We start from the raw sequence: 19,715 nt of genomic DNA on the forward strand, positions 1-19,715 counted from the left end.
AGGAAAAATCGTTTTTATCTACTCTCAAATTTTTCATATTTGTCCTTGTTAAATATTGGGAAATTTCGTGAGTAACCAGATATCATTCGTTTATACTAAAAAAGTTACGAAAGTTATTACAATATTAATGATTAAGGGAATATTTAGAGGAATAATATAATGATAGTTAGGAAGATATGAGTAAAAATAAAAAAAAAAGTAAATTTCTTTTTATATAGTTAAATTAGTCTGTGTTTAAGGAAGGAGAGAGTAATTCTTCCTTAATTTGTTATAAAATATTATTAATTTAAATATAACATGAAATGTAAAAGTGGAAAATAAGGTTTTGTGAAATATGTCAAAGCTCACACATCGTAAGAAATGAATAAATTCATTATTCAGATTAAAATGTTAATTGTTCGATTCATGTGAACGATACTTGTTAGTACAGACAATAATTCACGCTAAAAGATATTAGTAACATGATAAGATATATTTGATAATACCAAAAAAGATCACACATTTTGAAATGGATAAATTCATTATTGAGACTAGTGGCATTGGTTAATATCAAAACATTATTTTTTTAAATGTTGTAAAATTTATAATTGATTATTCAAAGATTCTTTCTTTGGATATTGATATGACTTAAAAAGTCATCTCTCTTTTAAGTCTTTGATTTGAAAATACCTTAGATACTTGAGTACATTTTTAGTTTAACTGAACCAAATTAAAATCATTATACAAATCTCACTTATTACAAGCAGACATAATGTAATTTATATTATAGAAATGTTGATCTGGTAAAAAAAATCAAAGGGATAGTTCACAAAGTCAAGACCCTAAACTCTCCCTAATGCATGAAACTAACCTTTTGACAAATTGATCATCAAAAGAGATATCAATGTCCTTAATCTTAGAGACAAAGTCCATAGCTTCTGTATAATTCCCTACTTTACAATAACCATCAACTACAATCTTGTAACTCAGCTCATTAGGCCTAATATTGTGCTCAATCATATATCTTATGACTTCATCTATTTCGCTAAACAACTCTTGTCCTGCATAGCCTCCCAATAAAGTATTGTATGTAATGATGCATGGTCGAACGCCATTAGCGGTCATCTCGGAGAGAACTCTAATAGCCTCCTGCATGAGTCCTTGCCTGCAAAATCCCTTGATGACAGTATTATATGATACAACATCCGGCTTCTGACCCGAATTCTGAATTTGCTTCAGCATTTCTTCTGCTTTCCAGCATTCACCTTCTCGGGCATACAAGTCCATCAAGCTATTATAGGTGACGAGATTCGGCTCCAGACCACTTTCATAAATAAAATGCAGCATTTCACGCGCCTTGGTGTGCATCTTGAATCGCACAAACATAGAAATCATGGAGTTTATTACAACCAAATCAGGTTTGTATCCATTCTTTTGCAAGTGCTGAAATGCCTTTTCCATTCCCCTAAGGTGTCTGCACTTGTAGTATGCAATGACAAGGGTTTTCAAAAGTATCCAACTAGGAAAGACATGACCGTCATATATTTCTTTCTCAACCTTCTCTATCCCCTTGATATTCCGATCCTTGGAATAGCAATGAATCAACAGTGAGTATGATGTCTCGTTAGGCTTAAGACCCTTGTTCCTCATTTCCATAATGACAGATTCCGCTGCTTTCCAATCGCCACGCCTAGCAAGAGCATTCAAAAGAGCATTATAGGTTGTGGCACATGGAGTATAGCCTGCTTTAACCATTTCCCCGTACATTTTTGCAACATCAACTTCAGATCCACACCGACCATATGCACTAATTAATGTATTGAACGTGTCTTTGTCCGGCTCAAATCCACAGTTTTTCATCTCCCTTAAAACATGGTTAACATAATTTTGCTTACCCTCCTCACCACATAAAGCAAGCATGGTGTTCCAGGTAACACGATTAGGAGCACATCCATTCAATTTCATGTCACGGAGGACTTCTATCATATCCTCAGATCTCGACTTCTTGCCTAGGATTGCAAGAATAGAGTTGTATGTATATACATTGGGAACACAACCCACCTCCTTCATCTGGCTGAACAACTTCAACGCCATGTCCTCCTTTCCTGCCTTACCATAGGCATTCATTACAGTGGTATAAGTAACAGCATTTGGCATTACTCCTTTACTAGTCATCGTATCTATGACAGCAGCCCCTTCATCATGAAATCCGGCTCTTACATATGCCGCCACAAGCTCATTGTAAGTAACAGAATCCGGTGGACAATTATTATCCTCCATCTCTTTTAAAATGCTCAAGGCCTCAGTGTGAACTCCAGCCTTTCCGAAAACTTGCAACAATGAATTATATGTAACAGTTCCGGGTTTATAGCCATTCAATTTCAATTCAGCGAAAAACTTCTTTGCTTCAACTAGCATACCCTCTTTCCCACAAGCAGAGATCACAGTGCTGCATGTAAACTCGTCAAAATCAAGCCCTTTACTTCTCATTTCATCCAATAGTTCCAAGATTTTATCCCATGAACGACCCATCTTGCCGTAAACATCAAGCATAACATTATAAGTGACCAAAGTAGGATCAAGACCAGTCCCCTTCATCTTCTCGAAGACATAAATAGCTCGTTTATACTTGCCCGAGCGAGCATGTGCATGAAGAATCGTAGTGTATGCCCTTACATCAAGTGAGTATTCTTCAACAGGAATTAAATCAAATAGCTTGGATGCAATTGAATGTTGTGATTCTTTACCCAATATCCTAACCATAATCTCAATAACCTCCTTCTCCACCCTCACATTTTCAGACCCAGAATTCAACAAAACCCATTCAAACAACAAAAGGGCTCTCTCCCAGTTCCCAGAAAGGCCTAAAGCCTTCAAGAGACTAGGAAAATCAACTTGAAGCAAATCAATTTTTGCAGAGTTAAAGAAATCATTCAAACTATTCAAAGGTGACCCAACAATTGAATTGAGTATCAACTTACCCCTATCTGATAAAAATCCAATCTTTTCATCACCAACATGCTTCTCATCAATTATTGGAACAGAAGCTGAAGTGGGTTGTTTCCTATTATGTTGTACAATATTTTTGTTGTTGTTGTTTTTAGTGGTGATTGGAGATGAAGAAAGGTGTTGGAGAATGGAATCAAATTGAATTGAATGAGGTTGTGGTGATGGAGAGTGAATGGTTGGTGGAAGAAGGGTTGACTTATATTTCAAAGGTTGTTGTTGTTGTTGTTGTTGTGGTTGTGGTTGTTGTTGGTGTTGGGGTCTGTTTGGTTGGAGTGGTAAGAGTGGCCTAGTGGGGAATAGGGTACCCTCCATTGCAATGAGAGATAGCAGTGGAAAGAGCAGAAGAGTGAGAAGGGTTGAGAAAGAAAAGAAAAAGTTGATTGGGGGTTTTATTATTATTTTCCTAAGGAAAATTGGAATGGAAGATAAGGAAGATAGTGAGTGAATGGTATTTGTTGTTGCTGATGATAATCACACATGAATGGTCTTCTTGCTCAGTGAAGAGATTGAATTTTCAGATTTCAAGTTTCCTTTTATCTTTCTAGTCACACAATGTTTTTATTTTATCCGTGTAGATAGCGATAAGAACAGAGCAATGAGTAGTTTTTTTTTATACGAACGTCTCATCAACTATTTCTTATTGTGTATTTATTTGATACTAGGAGTGAATCTCTTACCGGTGTCTAACGAAAGAATCAATTTTGGATGTGTAATTACTCAATTAGCATTGTTGTTATGAAATATATTTTTGACTTATTAATCTTTTTTAAGGATCTAATATGATCTTTACATCATTAGATCTAATAAGATAATTACAATTGTCAGGAAGTCAATATTTAATCGTTGGTCTAATATAATAATCTTTAGGTAAATTAAATTATCAATATAGATTAAGAAATAAGAAATTAATAAATATTAAAATGGAATTTAATATAAGATTTTTAATTTATATTGAAATTATATTAGAAATAGATAAATAAAGATAAAATTTTGTAATAAATAAAAGTATGGTTAAAAAATAGAGTATAAATATTTGTTGAATTTCTAAAACAACTTTTTTTTGGAAAATATAACAGATTAAAACATGAAAATATATAAAACAAAACGAATAGTTAATGGATATTACTACAAAGAAGAAAGACCAGATTAAAGTATTATGACATTTTTTTCTATAATACAGATAGCAAGATTTCAAACTTCAAAAGCCCAATCACAATCTAAAAAACATGAAGATGTAATTCATTATTTTGTTGGACTCTCCTGTTTTAACACCCAAAACTACATAACATATGGAGCAAATACACTTCAACACTAGTAAAGAGGAGATACAGTTATAAAAGAGGAAATTTAAAAAACTTAGTTATTAATTTTATAAAAATCTAATTGTTTTGATTTAATCATTAATTCAAATCTTTTAATTTTCCTAAAATTAATCACTAATATATAAAATAAGTTTTTTAAAATTACTATTAGAATCTAATAACTCAACTTTTAAATATTCTTTTATTCACCTGCTTTACATTTACAGTGATGTATGGTGAATCGGGTAACCGTCCTATCACTCATCATATCAGTTTTGTTTGAAATAAATTAAAGGACATACACATGAATGATATGCGGATGAAGACATGATAATAGAGCCGTTCAATCCAGGTGGCCAACCACCTCGATATAAATTAGTCTTTTGTTGTTGTTCATATATCCTAAATTAGAAGACATACTTTTATGGCACCTGGTTGTTGGGTGTTTGAGTTTCCATGCTCATAGGGTACAGTACAATTATGCATGGAGGCAGCGAAGCTTGTTCATAGGGCTTTCGTGACATGTTGTGTAATGAAGCTTGTTGATGGTGCCATACCAAGGTTTCATATGCTTGAATATTTTTTGTCATCAAGGGACTCATGAATAGGGAGTGGAGTGTTGTTTTGGAGCATATATTCGAGGAGTGTATTTTTTGCCAGGTACTCTTCAAGTTTTGCCCAGCAAGGTGTCTTGTAACATGTTCCGTGGAAAGCTTGGTCTCAGCCACCATAGGAGATTTATGGGTTTTGCTGCAAGATTGTCTTGGCCATAACTTCTTAATAAGAAGCTAGTTCTTTTGCTCTTTCTTTATATTCTTACTTTTGCAAATGGCCTTGTCTTCTAAGACCATCAGGATAATTGGAAACAAGAAATTATAAAAGTTGCCAGTAAATTAAGAGTGAATTATACCGGCACTCATGAGTTTTAGAGAAATTACACTGACCACTCATACATTTTTAAAACCTATACAAACCACAATATTTATACATATATTACACTGACTATCATTGTAAGAGATATAAGTGTAATTTCTTAAACACAAATAGTGATGAGTATAATTAAGTCATAGTATAAACCTGATGTATATTCATTATTTTTATTCGTTACAAACTACATCAATAAGTCTAAGGAGGTGTTTAAATTACTCTCATATTATATCGTAACTAACTAAAATAAAGAATAAACATCGACTTTTATACTATTTGGATTTGTCTTCACAATATATCGTATTTTGTTTGACTTAATTACACTCATCACCATTTTCTATTTAAGAAATTACACTTATCTATCTTACAGGGGTAGTCAGTGTAATGTATATATATATATATATATATATATAATTAGGGGGTTTGCATAGGTTGTAAAAGGTCGCGATAGTTTGTGTAATTTCACTAAAACTCAGAGAATGTTAATGTAATTTACTCTTAAATTAATGTTGGGGGAGGCTAACAGAAATTTGCAGACTCAATGAAATAGAAGCTCTTCAATGGAGATTATATTAGATGGCTGAGATGGAAAAAATGATCCTCTCTAATAAGAGATTTGTTTTTTGATTTTCAAAGTAAAATTTCATCTCATCCTAAATAAAAGATAAAATTAATAGGAGGTTAAAACATGTCATAGCATCCTTTGGTGGTATGAAAAATAAGAAGAAAGACGAGAGGAGGAAAGAAAAGTTGTGGAAAATTATTTTCCACCCTTTGATTGAAACACTAAATAGGAGGGAAGGAAAAACTTGTATGAGTCCTACAAAAAAATGTTCATTTCTAGTTTGTGAAGAAAATAAAGAAAGGAGAGAAACCATCAAGACTTCTAAATTTGTTCTTCCACCATGAATGAATTGAAAGAAATAATCTAGGTGATAATAGATAGTAAACTTCTTTATTTATATTCATTTTTATGTGAAATTAGTTAATTTAATTTAATTTTCATTGTTTTTGAACTCACAACTAAATAATAATTGTGTATGCTCAATAAAAATTGAATGAAATGAAAAAAGGAACGTAATTACTTAAAATTATTAAATAAATTAAAAAGATAAAACACAAATGTGTGTAAGTGAAATAGTTAGAAATATAAAATGATTGCCAAAGATGAGTTATACTTTCTTTAGATACATTAGTGAAAAAAAATATATAAAATGTTGATGATTTTCATTAAATTTTATAAACAAAAATTGTTATATTAAACTTAGTTTATATGTTACTTAAAAAAATATTAATCAATATTATTAAAATAAATTATTTAGTCATATAATTTGTAGCAATAAAAACAGTGTTAAAAATTAAATAAAATTAGTCATATAATGAAGGCACTTACGTTATTTTAAATATACTATGTATAAATGTGTATTTTCTTTCCTCACATGTTCTTCCATTTTCGATCATATCAAACAATAAAATTATCATTTCATTTTCTACTACTTTTTTCTTTCCATTTTCATTCCTGAACCAAATATAGCTGGTTGATGATTTAGTCACTAAAAATAAAAGTCTAAACTTATCGTGTTTTTGGTATAGATTATATTTTATTTTATAAAATGTGAGATTATAATCTATTATGCTTGGGAAAATTAGCTGAAACTTGAATATAAATTATGTGATTATAATTGTTATGTTTCGGTACTTTAGCTGAAAACATAATTTAAACAAATCTGTTTTATTTGGGTAAGGTAAAAAAGTTGTTTTAAAGATAGTAAATTACAATAAATGATATGAGGTTATTTGTATATGTTAAGATTATTTTGGTTTGTTTTTTACACTATTTTTTAAATATACATATTTTAATATTTACCATCATATATATATATATATACTATACATTTTTAATTTTTTAATATTGCATAACAAAAACTAAATAAAAAGTAAAAAAAATACAATACAAAACCAATATCAATATTAAAAAACAAAATGACTCAAATAAGTAGAAGTTGCTAAATTTGAATTACACAATTAACAAAATAAATAATACCCAAATGTCAAGTTTTATACAAAAGTTTTAATAAGTTATGGTGATGATATGAATAGTTATGAAGTTGGGTAAAATAGTACAAAATAGGAGGGAGATAAAGTGATGATGGGATAAAATGGGAAGTGGAAAAATTGAAGAAAAAAAACTAACCAAAAATAAATCAACTTATGAATTTGAAACTTCTATTTTTGGCTTACTTTAAAAAAAAAATGAGTTTATAATTTTATTTAATTGTCAAACATACATAGTTTACATTTTAAAATTATTTTTCAAAAAATAAGCCAAATCTAAATAATTTAAGTCTTACCAAAGATGCAAATAAGCTCGGGAACAAATTACTACATTTGGTTGAAAAAAAGTCTTCTAAAACCATGGAAATTGACTTGTGCTTTGCCTGTGATTAGAAGTATTGGAGTTGGAGGGCATTTTCAATATTTTAATGAATTAGTTTCCTTAATAAACATAAACAAACACAATATCGTTGCAAAGAAACACTGAACCACCTAGACATGAAAACATGAGAGACAGTGAATGTAGGACCTAAAGTATCAAGGACAAAACTAAACATTTGCACTACCGGGTTGAATTGTTGTTAGATTGAATTTACTTCAAATTTAGAAGATTGAATATGTTGTTGAATTTTGTGGTTTGAGGAATAGATGCATTTGGGAGATTAGAAGAGAGCAAGTCATGTAAACCTTCATGAAATGGATTACCTTATTTTGTGAGAATATGGATTTTGTGCAACTACATAAGATCATAGGAAAAATGAATTTCCGTTGAGATTAGTATTTTAAATTACATTCTACAATTGCTACCATAATATTGTAGATTTGAGAGTGTCTCCAACAATATCATATTCACAATTGTAGTCATATTAGAAAACACGATCTCATGTAACTGCCATAAAAGGGATGTAACATTAATATCTAATTTCTTTTCATTCTATTTTCCAGGGTTTTTTGTTTGCGTGGGCTATTGGTTCATGGCCATTGTTTTGGACCAATTTTGTTACTTCTGTTCTTGCTGCAGCTTATTCAGTCGATGTGAGTTTACTTGAATTGCATTGAAAACTTAATTTTATTTACATAATGATAGTAATATTAACTGAGTTGCACTAGACTTAAATGTTTCAAATCACCAGCATAAAATCTTTATACAACCATTTTATTTGTTACCTAATAACTTATTAACTGACATTTAATCCAAATAAATCTCTCAAGTTAAAAGTGAGTCACACATGTATGAAATGTCTCTTGTAACCAGAGGCGGACCTTGTTGGAGTAGGTGGGGGCAACTGCCCCCTTGGATTTTTTTCCAACTTTTAAAAAAATTTCTTTTTATGTTTCTTTCAAATATTCTTTACCTTCTACAAATTATGTGGTCCTTCTAAAAGTTATAGATAATAGATAAAGTTTTCTTAGGATTTGTTTGGGAGTCAGGAGTGAAAGGAAAGGAAAGGAGAGAGATGAGAGGATAAAGAGGGGGGAGGAAAGGAAGGAGAAGGGAGGGCAAATCCAACTAAACCCCTCCCTTGTTTGGGAGTGTGGAATTTAGATAGGAGGGGATGAAGGGTTAATGTAATACAAAAATACTATTTTACCCCCATCATTTAAAAAATCAATAGTATGTTATGTATTATATGTTATAGAATAATATTAGTAAGGGTAGTTAGGTAATTTGGCCTATTTTCCTCTTAAAACACCCCAATTTGGGGGAACTGTGTATTTTGGCATTTGGAGGGTTTGAGGGGTTTGAAAAATCCTTCAAAACCCTCTCCTCTCCTCTACTAAACTCCCAAATAAGGGAATCCATCTCCTAAACCCTCCCCTTCCTTCCCTCCCTCTCCAAAATGGTACTCCCAAACACACCCTTAATGTGTAGATGTTAATATTGTTTATATTATTATTTTACTTGATTTCATAATGATTTTACATGAAATATATATATTATGGGATTATAGATTATCTTTATTAAACTTGCATCAAATGTCCTAATATTCTATGGATTTTTAAATCATTTAATATTGACAATATATGTATTTTTGTGCAAAGATTTTACCCTATAAATTTCAATGCTAGTAAGAAAATTTTACTTGAGATATTAACTTCAAAGTTTTATTGTTAGTGTCGTAAGTCCTTCATGTTTGAAAAACTCTCAACCATCTCTGAATAGGTGCAATCTTGATGATACGAGAAAAAAAGTTCAAATTATTTGATTGATTGAGTTAGTCATCTTATCTTCACTATTTTGGTTTACCTACTATATAAAGATTATTTTTAGCAACAAAGACAACTAAATAAAACTATGCAGCAAAATAAACAAATTTCTTGTAGGTAATATGTGATTTATATTGAAAAATAAATAACTGAAATTTTTACCCTTAATTCATTTATCATGAGCTTAAATTTTTAACGAAGAATACCACTTTAAATAAAAAATATATATATATATTTTTTTTTCTTTAACGTTTTTAATTGTTAATGAGAACTAATATTTTTTTGGGTACAATTAATATATTATTTTAAGACTATAAAACAATTATATAAGTTATTTTATATTTTTTTGTTACTAAATTAATTTTAATTTTTAATTATAATTAAATATGGTTGCCCCTTCTAAATTTTATATCAAGATCCACCACTGCTTGTAACATGAGGAATATACTATTTTATTGTTTGAATGACGCAACTCTTGAATGGAGAGTTATCAATGAAATTGTAAGACTTTTGGGAGAGAGTCTATATATAAATATGTTTGATGGAAACACTATACTAATAATCTTTATCTCTACCCATAAAGTTTGTCTTTATTAGTCATCAATAAAGGAAGAGCATAAAAAGAAAGATAACGAGATAGAAGAATTCATCTATTGACGAAGAATAATACACACCATTTGAAGGATGATCGTGCCGCCATGGGTATAGGTAATTTATAATCTTTCTTCTGATGTAAAAACTATGAATTCTTAAGATCCATTTATCATGGTTTCCATGATAAAACTTACATGTGGTATTAGAGCACTATGTTTAAGAACTTATAGTTTTCCATTAATTTTGATTCGATCCTGAATGATGTTTTATAAATGTTTTTGATTTGTTTTACTCCTAAATATCTCTATATGCAATAGTGAAATCAAGACTATATTATTCATGAGTGAAAAAATGTTTAGTGGTTTGAATTAATTTTAATTATGAAAATGATTTAAAAATCTATAGGAGATTGTAGAATGCTAGTTAAGGGAAAAGATATAACACATATCACAATGTCTTACTCATGTTTGAGAGAAAGAAGAGACATTATGACAATTACTTACCACTTTTCATACCTCTATAATTTATGACATCACTTTCATACCTCTATAATTTAAAAGGTTTTTTTGTGCAAGTTCCAAACTAAAGTTAAGAAAGAAGATACAACATTGGTGTGCATCACCTCATTCATATTGAGAGAAAGAAAAGACAATATATCAACCGCTTATTATTATTTTACTTGAATAAGATATGATGATAAGATTCGAGTTGGCACCGCTTCTCAAACCCTAAAATCTTAAGAATTAATTTATGCAATAATTATGACTCTTGGTTCCCGCATTTGATATTTCAAAAAGAACCTCACTTATTGAGGAGACCGTGGAGTCTAGTATTTATAAGTTAATTTACATTAAAAAAACTTTTATAAATATCTTCATTTGTATTTATTAAAAGAGTGTAATATTTATACACTACTAATATAAAGATTGATACAAATTCAGCATATCATCTATCTTTAATATGTATTATTTTTTTGAAAAATTAATAGTGATAAAACATGAATGATGAATGATACAATAATATTATATAAAATTCACACACTGTTACTGTATAAAAAAAAATTATGTTATCAAAATATTTATCATATATATTTTTAACATTCTATCCTTTTATCCCCAACTAATTGAGGAACATGCACTACATCCATTTTAATTTTTCATAGAATAAGATCTCTGAAATTATTTATTTCGATAAAAATATCTCTCTTTTATATTTATCAAAATATTTATTATAAATCATATTGTCTTCTTTATCAATCCATCCCTTATCCCTAACAAATTGAGGAGTGTGTGATGCATGCGTATCCATTTTAATTTTGAGTGTAATATTTATATACTGTTAATGTAAAGATTTGTATATACATTATTTATCATTTATTTGGATTACTTTTTTTCAAAAGTCAATCATAATTAAAAATGAATAACGGATAATACAATAACAGTATAAAAATTTTACACCGTCAATGTATATATCATTTTCAGTTTAATTTTTCATTTGATGCTTACACCTTTAAATCGACAATGAACTTAGGATATGCATACTATGATCTTCAGTGGCTGAGATAATCTACATTCCCAAACAACTCGGTAAGTGTATTTTTAACTATGCATATCATTGAGAATGAGGAGCAAGGTCGTTATCTTATTCAATAAAAAATTATAATGTAAATTCTTTCTATGCATGCTATCAATTATAGTAAGAAATACAAATACATAATATATGGTGTGCAATGACTCATATCTCTAGATAATAGCAATATAAGTTATGGGTTTGGGCTGATGTAAAGGGATTGAGATAGAGGGCTATATATTTATGTTATGTAAACATAATATAAGAAGGAGAAGAATAATCAAACACAAATCTTTATTCTCTAATAATACATAGTGGTAGTCTCTCAATACTCCCGGAGACGTAGGCATAATTGGTCGAACCTCGTTACCAAACTTCTTGTGTTATTCTCTTTTCTCTATACTCTTTTACTATTTTATTGTTCGCTTGTTCCCAACAATTGATATCAGATGGCTCTTAAACCCAGGTGCCAAATTCGAGGTGGGAAAGTTCGATGGAACTGGAAATTTCGGATTGTGGCAAAGGAGGGTTAAGGATGTGTTGGCTCAACAAGGTGTATCAAAGGCGCTGTATGAGAATAAACCAGATGGTTTGGATCAACTAGATTGGGAAGAGTTGAAGGAGAAGGTTGCATAAACCATACGGCTTTGTCTATCATATGAGGTGATGTATCATGTTACGGATCTGACGTCACCAATAGAGGTATGGGAGACATTAGAGCAGCAATTCAGTCCAAGTCTCTAACAAATAAGTTGTATTTGAAACATAGACTCTATGGCCTAAAGATGTAGAAGGGTGCTGATTTGCAACAACATCTTAACAATTTTAATCAAGTGATCAATGAATTGCAGAAATTTGATGTGAAGATTGATGATGAGGGCAAAGCAATAATATTATTATGTTCTTTGACAAATTCCTATGAACATTTGGAGACAACATTGACGTACGGGAAAGACTCAATTAAACTGGATGATCACATTTGCACGTTTGTCCCACACTCAAAGAAGACAGAATGGAGGGGAAGGGTCTCAAGGTTATGGTAGGAGGTCTTGCCAAAGATAAAATACCAAATTCCATGAGCAGAACACCAGTAGAGTGTTTTAAGTGCAAACAGATCGGGCATTACAAAAATGATTATCTTAGTGGATGAAGTCCTAGCAAGCCGGTGGATAAAGATGAAGTATCTACATCTGCAAATGTTGCACAAAAAGATGACTCTGGTTACAATAGTGAAGTTGATCTACTATATGTATCATCAAATCATAGTGCAGATGAGTGGATACTTGACACTGGTTGTTCCCACCATATGATGTTAAACAAAGAATGGTTCACCATATACAGGGCATACAATTTTAGTTTCGTGTATCTCAGAAATGATAAAGCATGTGGAATTATTGGTATGTGAGAAATCAAAATTGTGATGGATGATGGTGTAGTGAAGACGTCATGTGAGGTTAGACACACACTATATTTGAAGAAGAATTTGGTTTCTTGGTGACATTGCAGGCCAAAGGATTTAGCTATAGAGCTGATGGGGACAGTGATATTCTTCGAGTATGTAAATGTGCTTTGACTGTGATAAATGGTAAGAGGACTGTTGGGAACACTTGCAAGCTGTTAGGGAGAATAGTTGTAGGTGGAGTTGTTGGAGTGGTTGAAGAGATTTCAGTAGATTCATACTATGGTGCTACAAAATTATGGCACGTGTGTTTGGGTCATATTAGCATGCATGGCATGACAGAACTATGCAAAAGAGGACTGTTGAGTGGAGTCAGCAAATGCAAGCTATATTTGTGCAGGTATTGTGTGCTTGGGAAACAGACAAGGATTAGTCAAGGTTGGCCAACACGTTACTCAGGGTATTCTAGACTATGTCCACACTAATGTATAGGAACCCACTCAAGAAGCATCCCTATGAGGTTCTAGGTATTTTGTTACCTTCGTAGATGACTTTTCTCGCAAGGTCTAGGTATATTTTCTAAAGCATAAGTCAGAAGTCTTTGCCAAATTCAAGGTTTAGAAGGCATGGGTAAAGAACGAGATTGGTAGAAAAGTCAAATACTTGAGTTCAGACAATGGTATGGAGTACAAAGACTCATAGTTTTAGAAATTCTATGAGGAACATGATATTCAGATGCACTTTCCAGTGAAAAAGACTCCTTAGTAGAATGGTATTGCAGAGAGGATGAATAGAACTCTTATAGAGAAAACCAGATGTATGAGACTGAATGTTGGACTTTCTGAAGGATTTTGTGCAGAAGACTTAGTATGGCATGCTATATCATCAATAGATCACCATGGGCTTCATTGGATGGTAAAGTTGCAGAAGAAGTATGGACAGGTAACCCGGTCAATTATATTATGTTACACTTATTTGGTTGTCCTACTTATGTACATGTACCTAGTGATGAACGATCTAAACTTGATCTGAAGTCAAAGAGGTGTGTCTTCATTGGATATACCAAAAGTGTGAAGGGGTTCAAGTTCTGGGATCCAGTTTTCAGAAAGATGGTGTGGAGCAGAGATGCAGTGTTTGATGAAGATTTCATGATGAAACAGTCAGTTTTGAGATAGGTACTCAGGCCAAATTGAGAGATTTTAGGATCAAATATGATTCCAATGAGCAATGAAACGATTCAGGTAAATAAAGGCAAGGAACCATGCACTAGTTCAAGTCAAGAACATTATGATTCTCAAGCGGAGAGTTTAGGTGTGTAGGAATATCTACTTGTTAGAACAAGAATGTGCGTCCTATCAAACCTCCAGAGAGATATAGCTTTGAGGATATGGCTTCAGTTGCTCTCCATATCAGTTCAGGAGATCCATGTAGATTTCAAGAGGCTATAAACAGCCAGGAGAAAGAACAATGGATTGGTGTCATGATGGAGGAGATGGAGTCTCTACAAAAGAACCAAACTTGGGAGCTTGTCTCATTGCCCCCAGACAAGCGTGCAGTTGGGTGCAAGTGGGTGTACAAGAGGAAGCCAGCAGTATCAGAAAAAGAGAAAAGTGTAGCAAAAGACAATTCACAACAGAAGGGGATCGACTACAATGATATTTTCTCCCTAATGGTGAGACACACGTCTATTAGGGTAGTGCTTGCCTTGGTAGCCAGCCGGGATATGCACTTAGAATATATAGATGTGAAGATTTTCTTTCTCCATGGTGGATTAAAGGAGAAAATTTACATGACACAACCAGAAGGATTCAGTGCAGCTAGACAAAGTCACTTGGTTTGCAAGTTGAAGAAGTCTCTATATGGGTTGAAGCAGTCTCCCAAACAGAGGTACAAACGGTTTAACACTTATATGTTGAAGCTTGGTTATAAACATTGTGAGTATGATTGTTGTGCTTATGTGAGAAGCTTTGATGATGGTTCTTTTATTTTTCTATTACTTTATGTTGATGATATATTGATTGTTGCTAATCATTTAAGTGATATCAATGAGCTGAAAGTCATGCTAGGTACGGAGTTTGGCATGAAAGATTTAGGGGCTGCTAGGAAGATTCTTAGGATGGAAATTCACAGGGATATGAGAGCTAGAAAACTATGGCTCTCCCAACAAAGCTATGTTGAAAAGATCTTACAGAGATTTGATATGAGCAATTCTAAAGTAGTGAGCACTCAATTGGAAAATCACTTCAATCTTTCCCTAGATCAGTGTCCAAACGTGGATGAATCAAAGAAGTACATGTCAAAGGTTCCATATGCCAATGTAGTGAGTTGCTTGATGTATGCTATGATTTGTACTAGACCATACTTGGCATAAGTAGTTAGTCAAGTATGTGTAAGAATGAGATTGCAACTAATAGGGGGTGTATTAGTTGACTTAAAAAATTATGGTCACTTTTTATGCAATATAAAGAGTTAAGATGCAGCGGAAAATATATGCAGAAAAATAATAAGTAAAATCAAAGAGATGAGGGAGAAGAGAATACACAAAGATTTTTATATTGGATCAGCTTCTTGTCCACTGAAGGCTACATCCAGTACTCTTGCAACACAAGAGATTTTTTCACTAAAGATTGTGAGTTGTAATTACAATATATCACCCCGAAATCTCTATGTACCTTACACACTCCTTAATCCTTATTCACTTTTGGAAAACACATTTCCAAGTGATTCTAATCCCCTTTCTTATCACACCCCGTGAAAGAAAGTATTCTGCAATAATAATGAAGAATGTTCAACAATGGCGGAATTGCCTTTACAAGTATGAAAGTGATGTAATTTGCAATCCAATCAACTCTTTTGTATATTTAGTAACAATATTCTTTATAAGTTTGTAAACTTGAAACACTTTCGCTTTAAGCAACTTCAGAAAAAATCAACTTTGAAAGTTTAAGAACTTGTTGCTAAAAGTGTAGAAGATAATTTAAGAATATGTGTAAGAGCTTTTGAAATTTGTATGAGAGTTGTGTATATGTTGTGTAATGTGATTATGAGTTTCAATGCCTTTATATAGGCTTTCCAATCAGCCAAAATGTCTCTTTGAAATGGTAGGAATTGATTGGAACGAAAACATGTATTTTGGGTTGAAACTCATTCACTTTGAATTTGAAAATTTGATGCAACAACTCTCAGTAGTCGATTATAGCATTGAGTAATCGATTACTCAAATGTTCTGTCCACTGATCATTTATTTTCCAATTAGAGTAATCGATTATAGCAAGTTGAGTAATCGGATACTCAACTTTAATAACATTGCTAATCTGTTACTCAAAGACAGTAATGGATTACTCTAATTAGTAGTAAGTTGGATAACTCTTTTCTCACACTCGTAACCTATTACTTAGATGAAGTAACCTGTTTACACACTATTTTTTAGAATTGATTTAAGTATTTTTAAAGTATTTCAATTTTCTTTTGAAAATAGTTTGAGCATTAATACTATTGTATAATCAAGAGTATAGGATAAAAGTACCTAGATTAGATTTAGACTAAAAGTCTTGAATATCTTGAAGCTTGAATCTTCATTGTCTTCATAAGTACTCTTCATTTTCCTCTTTTTGGTGATGTTGGTGTCTTCATCAAAATCGTGTCAAGGTCAGGAGCAATGATCTTCTTCACAATCTCCCCTTTTGATGATGACAAACCAATATCTTCTTAACAGTGTAGTTTTCTGAGAGCAGCATACTTTGTGATTTTCTTTACTTGTCTTGAGCATGCTCCCCCTATATTATATGCTCCCTTTTTCATTTGGATTTATGTGCCTGAAATGTTTTAAACAGAAAATACATTCTCCCAACTTTTCTCCCCCTTTTGACTTCATCAAAAAGTAGAAAAGCCAAGAGTTTTCCAACACAACATATATATAGCATACAATATGTATATGACAAGCATAAAGGTAATCATAAGATATAACATAAACATTGCAATGCATATCATAAAAGTAAAAAGATGTTAAAGCATTAACAATGCAAACAGCAATACAAACAACATAATAGAAATTTGTCCGAAACCAGGAGAAATTAACATTACAACCAGAAAATCCTAACAACAGATAAAGTCTAAGATTCAGGCTCAGTATTGTCTTCATTAATGTCCATGCTACTCAGTTTAGAATAGAGACAGTGAAGTTCAAAATGGATTTATTGATTCTGAGTATCAAAGGCATCCATCCGGTTAGTGATGTAGTCTCGAAGAGAAATCAACTCATCCATAATCATCTAATTTGAAGGCATGATAGCATATGAGGAAGATTGGGCATAAAACTCAGAAGGTTGAGGTTCAGAAGGATTAGCAGGGGTAGGTTCTGGTTCAGGAGCAGGAGGTTTATCTTTCTGATGCTTGTAGGTCCGGTCACGAAGATCAAATGTGAAGCCCATTTTGGGGATTACATCTACATCAATATGGCTTTCACGAGGATTAAGCGGGGCCTTAGTTTCTCCACCAGTAGAAACACCGAAATGCTCAAAGATTTTTGTTATGAAGATTGCATATGCCAAAGGGCTTTGTGTTCTTCTTAAAGACCACATTTGTCTCATTATCATCAGAATCCAAGTGATTTTCAGATTAAATTTCATAGAATACATCAATTGGAGTTCTATGTCACTTATTTGAGAGTGATTTGAAAATTTTGGTAAGATGACATAGCTCAGAAAATAATGAAGCAAACGGTCCTCTAGTTTGAGATATCCAGCACAAAGGATATCTTTATTTTTAACAGTTTCACCATCACCTTGTTTGTTAAGCGTTTCTATTTCCTCTTTGGTTATTCTACACAGAGAATATAAAAAAATCGATTATAATTTTCTCATTCGCATACAAGGCCGAAACCTGTCATGCTCCCCTGATAGGGTATGTTACAGCACAATGAACTCACGGTTTTCAAATCCAAAGTAATGTCTTTTCCATTTACATGGGAAGTGAGACAGTTTTTCCTAAAGTTCATGTTACAGTAAAATACTCTAATCAGTTCGGGATAAATTTCATTTAATTCACAACAGAATTTGAAAAGGTTTTGTTGTCTCAAGAGATAAGGAAATAGAAAATCTTCAAACTCAAAGTTCCCGAGATTACCATATTTAGGAGTGAAGATAATTCAACCATGGAAGTGCTCCTCAATAATTTTACGTTGCTCATCATTTGCTAGAAGTTGCGTTAAGTCAAGAGGGTTGGACTCTAAAGATGAAGTGCCTTGGTTCCCTTGAGTATGATTGGTGCGTTGCTTCTTTGTTCTAGATGAGGAAGCCATTGAAATGATTTTTTGAGAAGTTAGGTTTTTGGGTTTTGGAGATTTGGGGTATTTGATTTAGGTCACTAAACATGAAAATGATGGTTTAGAAGTGTTTGGAAGTGAAAATGTGATATGAAAGCATACAAAAATCACTCAAAACGGATAAAAAAACGAAGATTTTAGAGAGGGAGGGAGAGAGAGAAGGGTGGCCACGAAGAGGGTTTGAAATGAGGAAGAAGATGAGTTTGAAAAGGTTTACAAATGCAAAAAAAATACATATATAACAGTATAGAGTAATCGGTTACTCACTTTGAGTAATCGGTTTCTCAAAATAAAAATTTTAAATTTTTCAAACAGCAACATAGAGTAATCGGTTACTCATTTTCAGTAATCGGTTACTGAAACACGCTGTTCAACCCTGTAATCGGTTACTCTCCAGTGTAATCAATTATTGACCCTAGAAAAACTTATTTTTAGGCAAAATTAAGCTATGAAAATGATTTTTAAACCAAAAATTGAAATTTTAAACATAATTAAACACATTTAAGTTCAAGTAGGCATGAAATAGATATAATGAAGCACACATATAATCATATATAAGCATTTAAGATAAGTATGTTTTATCAAGAATGCATAATTCTCGTCTAATTTTATAAAAAGGTTCTTTTGCCAATGGTTTAGTTAATATATATGCTAGTTGGTTGTGAGTATCAACAAATTCTACAACCACATCCTTCTTTTGGACATGGTCCCTAAGGAAGTGATGTTTTATATCAATGTGTATGATTCTAGAATGCATAACAGGATTCTTTATGGGGTTTATAGCACTTGTATTGTCACATTTTAAAGGAATGCACCCCAAGTCTAAGCCATTATCTCGTAATTGTTTGAGCCACAACACTTGGGCACAACAACTACCTGTTGCTATATATTCAGCTTCAGCAGTGCTTAGGACAACACATGTTTGTTTCTTGCAAGACTAAGAGACTAAAGCATTTCCCAAAATATGAAAAGTACCACTTTTACTTTTCCTCTTAGATTTGCACCCAGCAAAACCTGAATCCGAATATCCAACCAAATCACATATACTTCCTTTTGGATACCACAGCCCAACGTTAGATGTACCCTTAAGATATTTCATGATTCTCTAACAGCAACTAAGTGTGATTCTTTTGGTTTAGATTGATAGCGTGCACACAAACATATACTAAACATGATATCAGGTCTACTGGCAATTAAATATAAAAAAGATCCAATCATACATCGATACTTTGATATTTCAATGCTTTTTCCTGATTCATTTGTATCAATGTAAGTACCGGATCCCATAGGAGCATTTATTGGCTTGCAACCATTCATGTCAAATCTTTTTAGCAAGTCTCTGCAATACTTG

General features: G+C 32.1%; 1 protein-coding gene across 1 annotated transcript; it reads right to left on the bottom strand.

Moving 5' to 3' along the window:
- Positions 734-3,502, bottom strand: LOC109345050 (pentatricopeptide repeat-containing protein At2g18940, chloroplastic). The gene has a single exon (XM_019583809.1). The coding sequence runs from the start codon at positions 3,298-3,300 to the stop codon at positions 814-816; it is 2,487 nt and encodes an 828-aa protein (XP_019439354.1). The 5' UTR covers positions 3,301-3,502; the 3' UTR covers positions 734-813.

The sequence above is a fragment of the Lupinus angustifolius genome, chromosome LG04 (genome assembly GCF_001865875.1).
Source record: "Lupinus angustifolius cultivar Tanjil chromosome LG04, LupAngTanjil_v1.0, whole genome shotgun sequence".
Classification (NCBI taxonomy): domain Eukaryota; kingdom Viridiplantae; phylum Streptophyta; class Magnoliopsida; order Fabales; family Fabaceae; genus Lupinus; species Lupinus angustifolius.

Excerpts from the sequence above, each read along its gene's own strand:
- LOC109345050 (XM_019583809.1), bottom strand. The coding sequence starts at position 3,300 with ATGGAGGGTACCCTATTCCCCACTAGGCCACTCTTACCACTCCAACCA.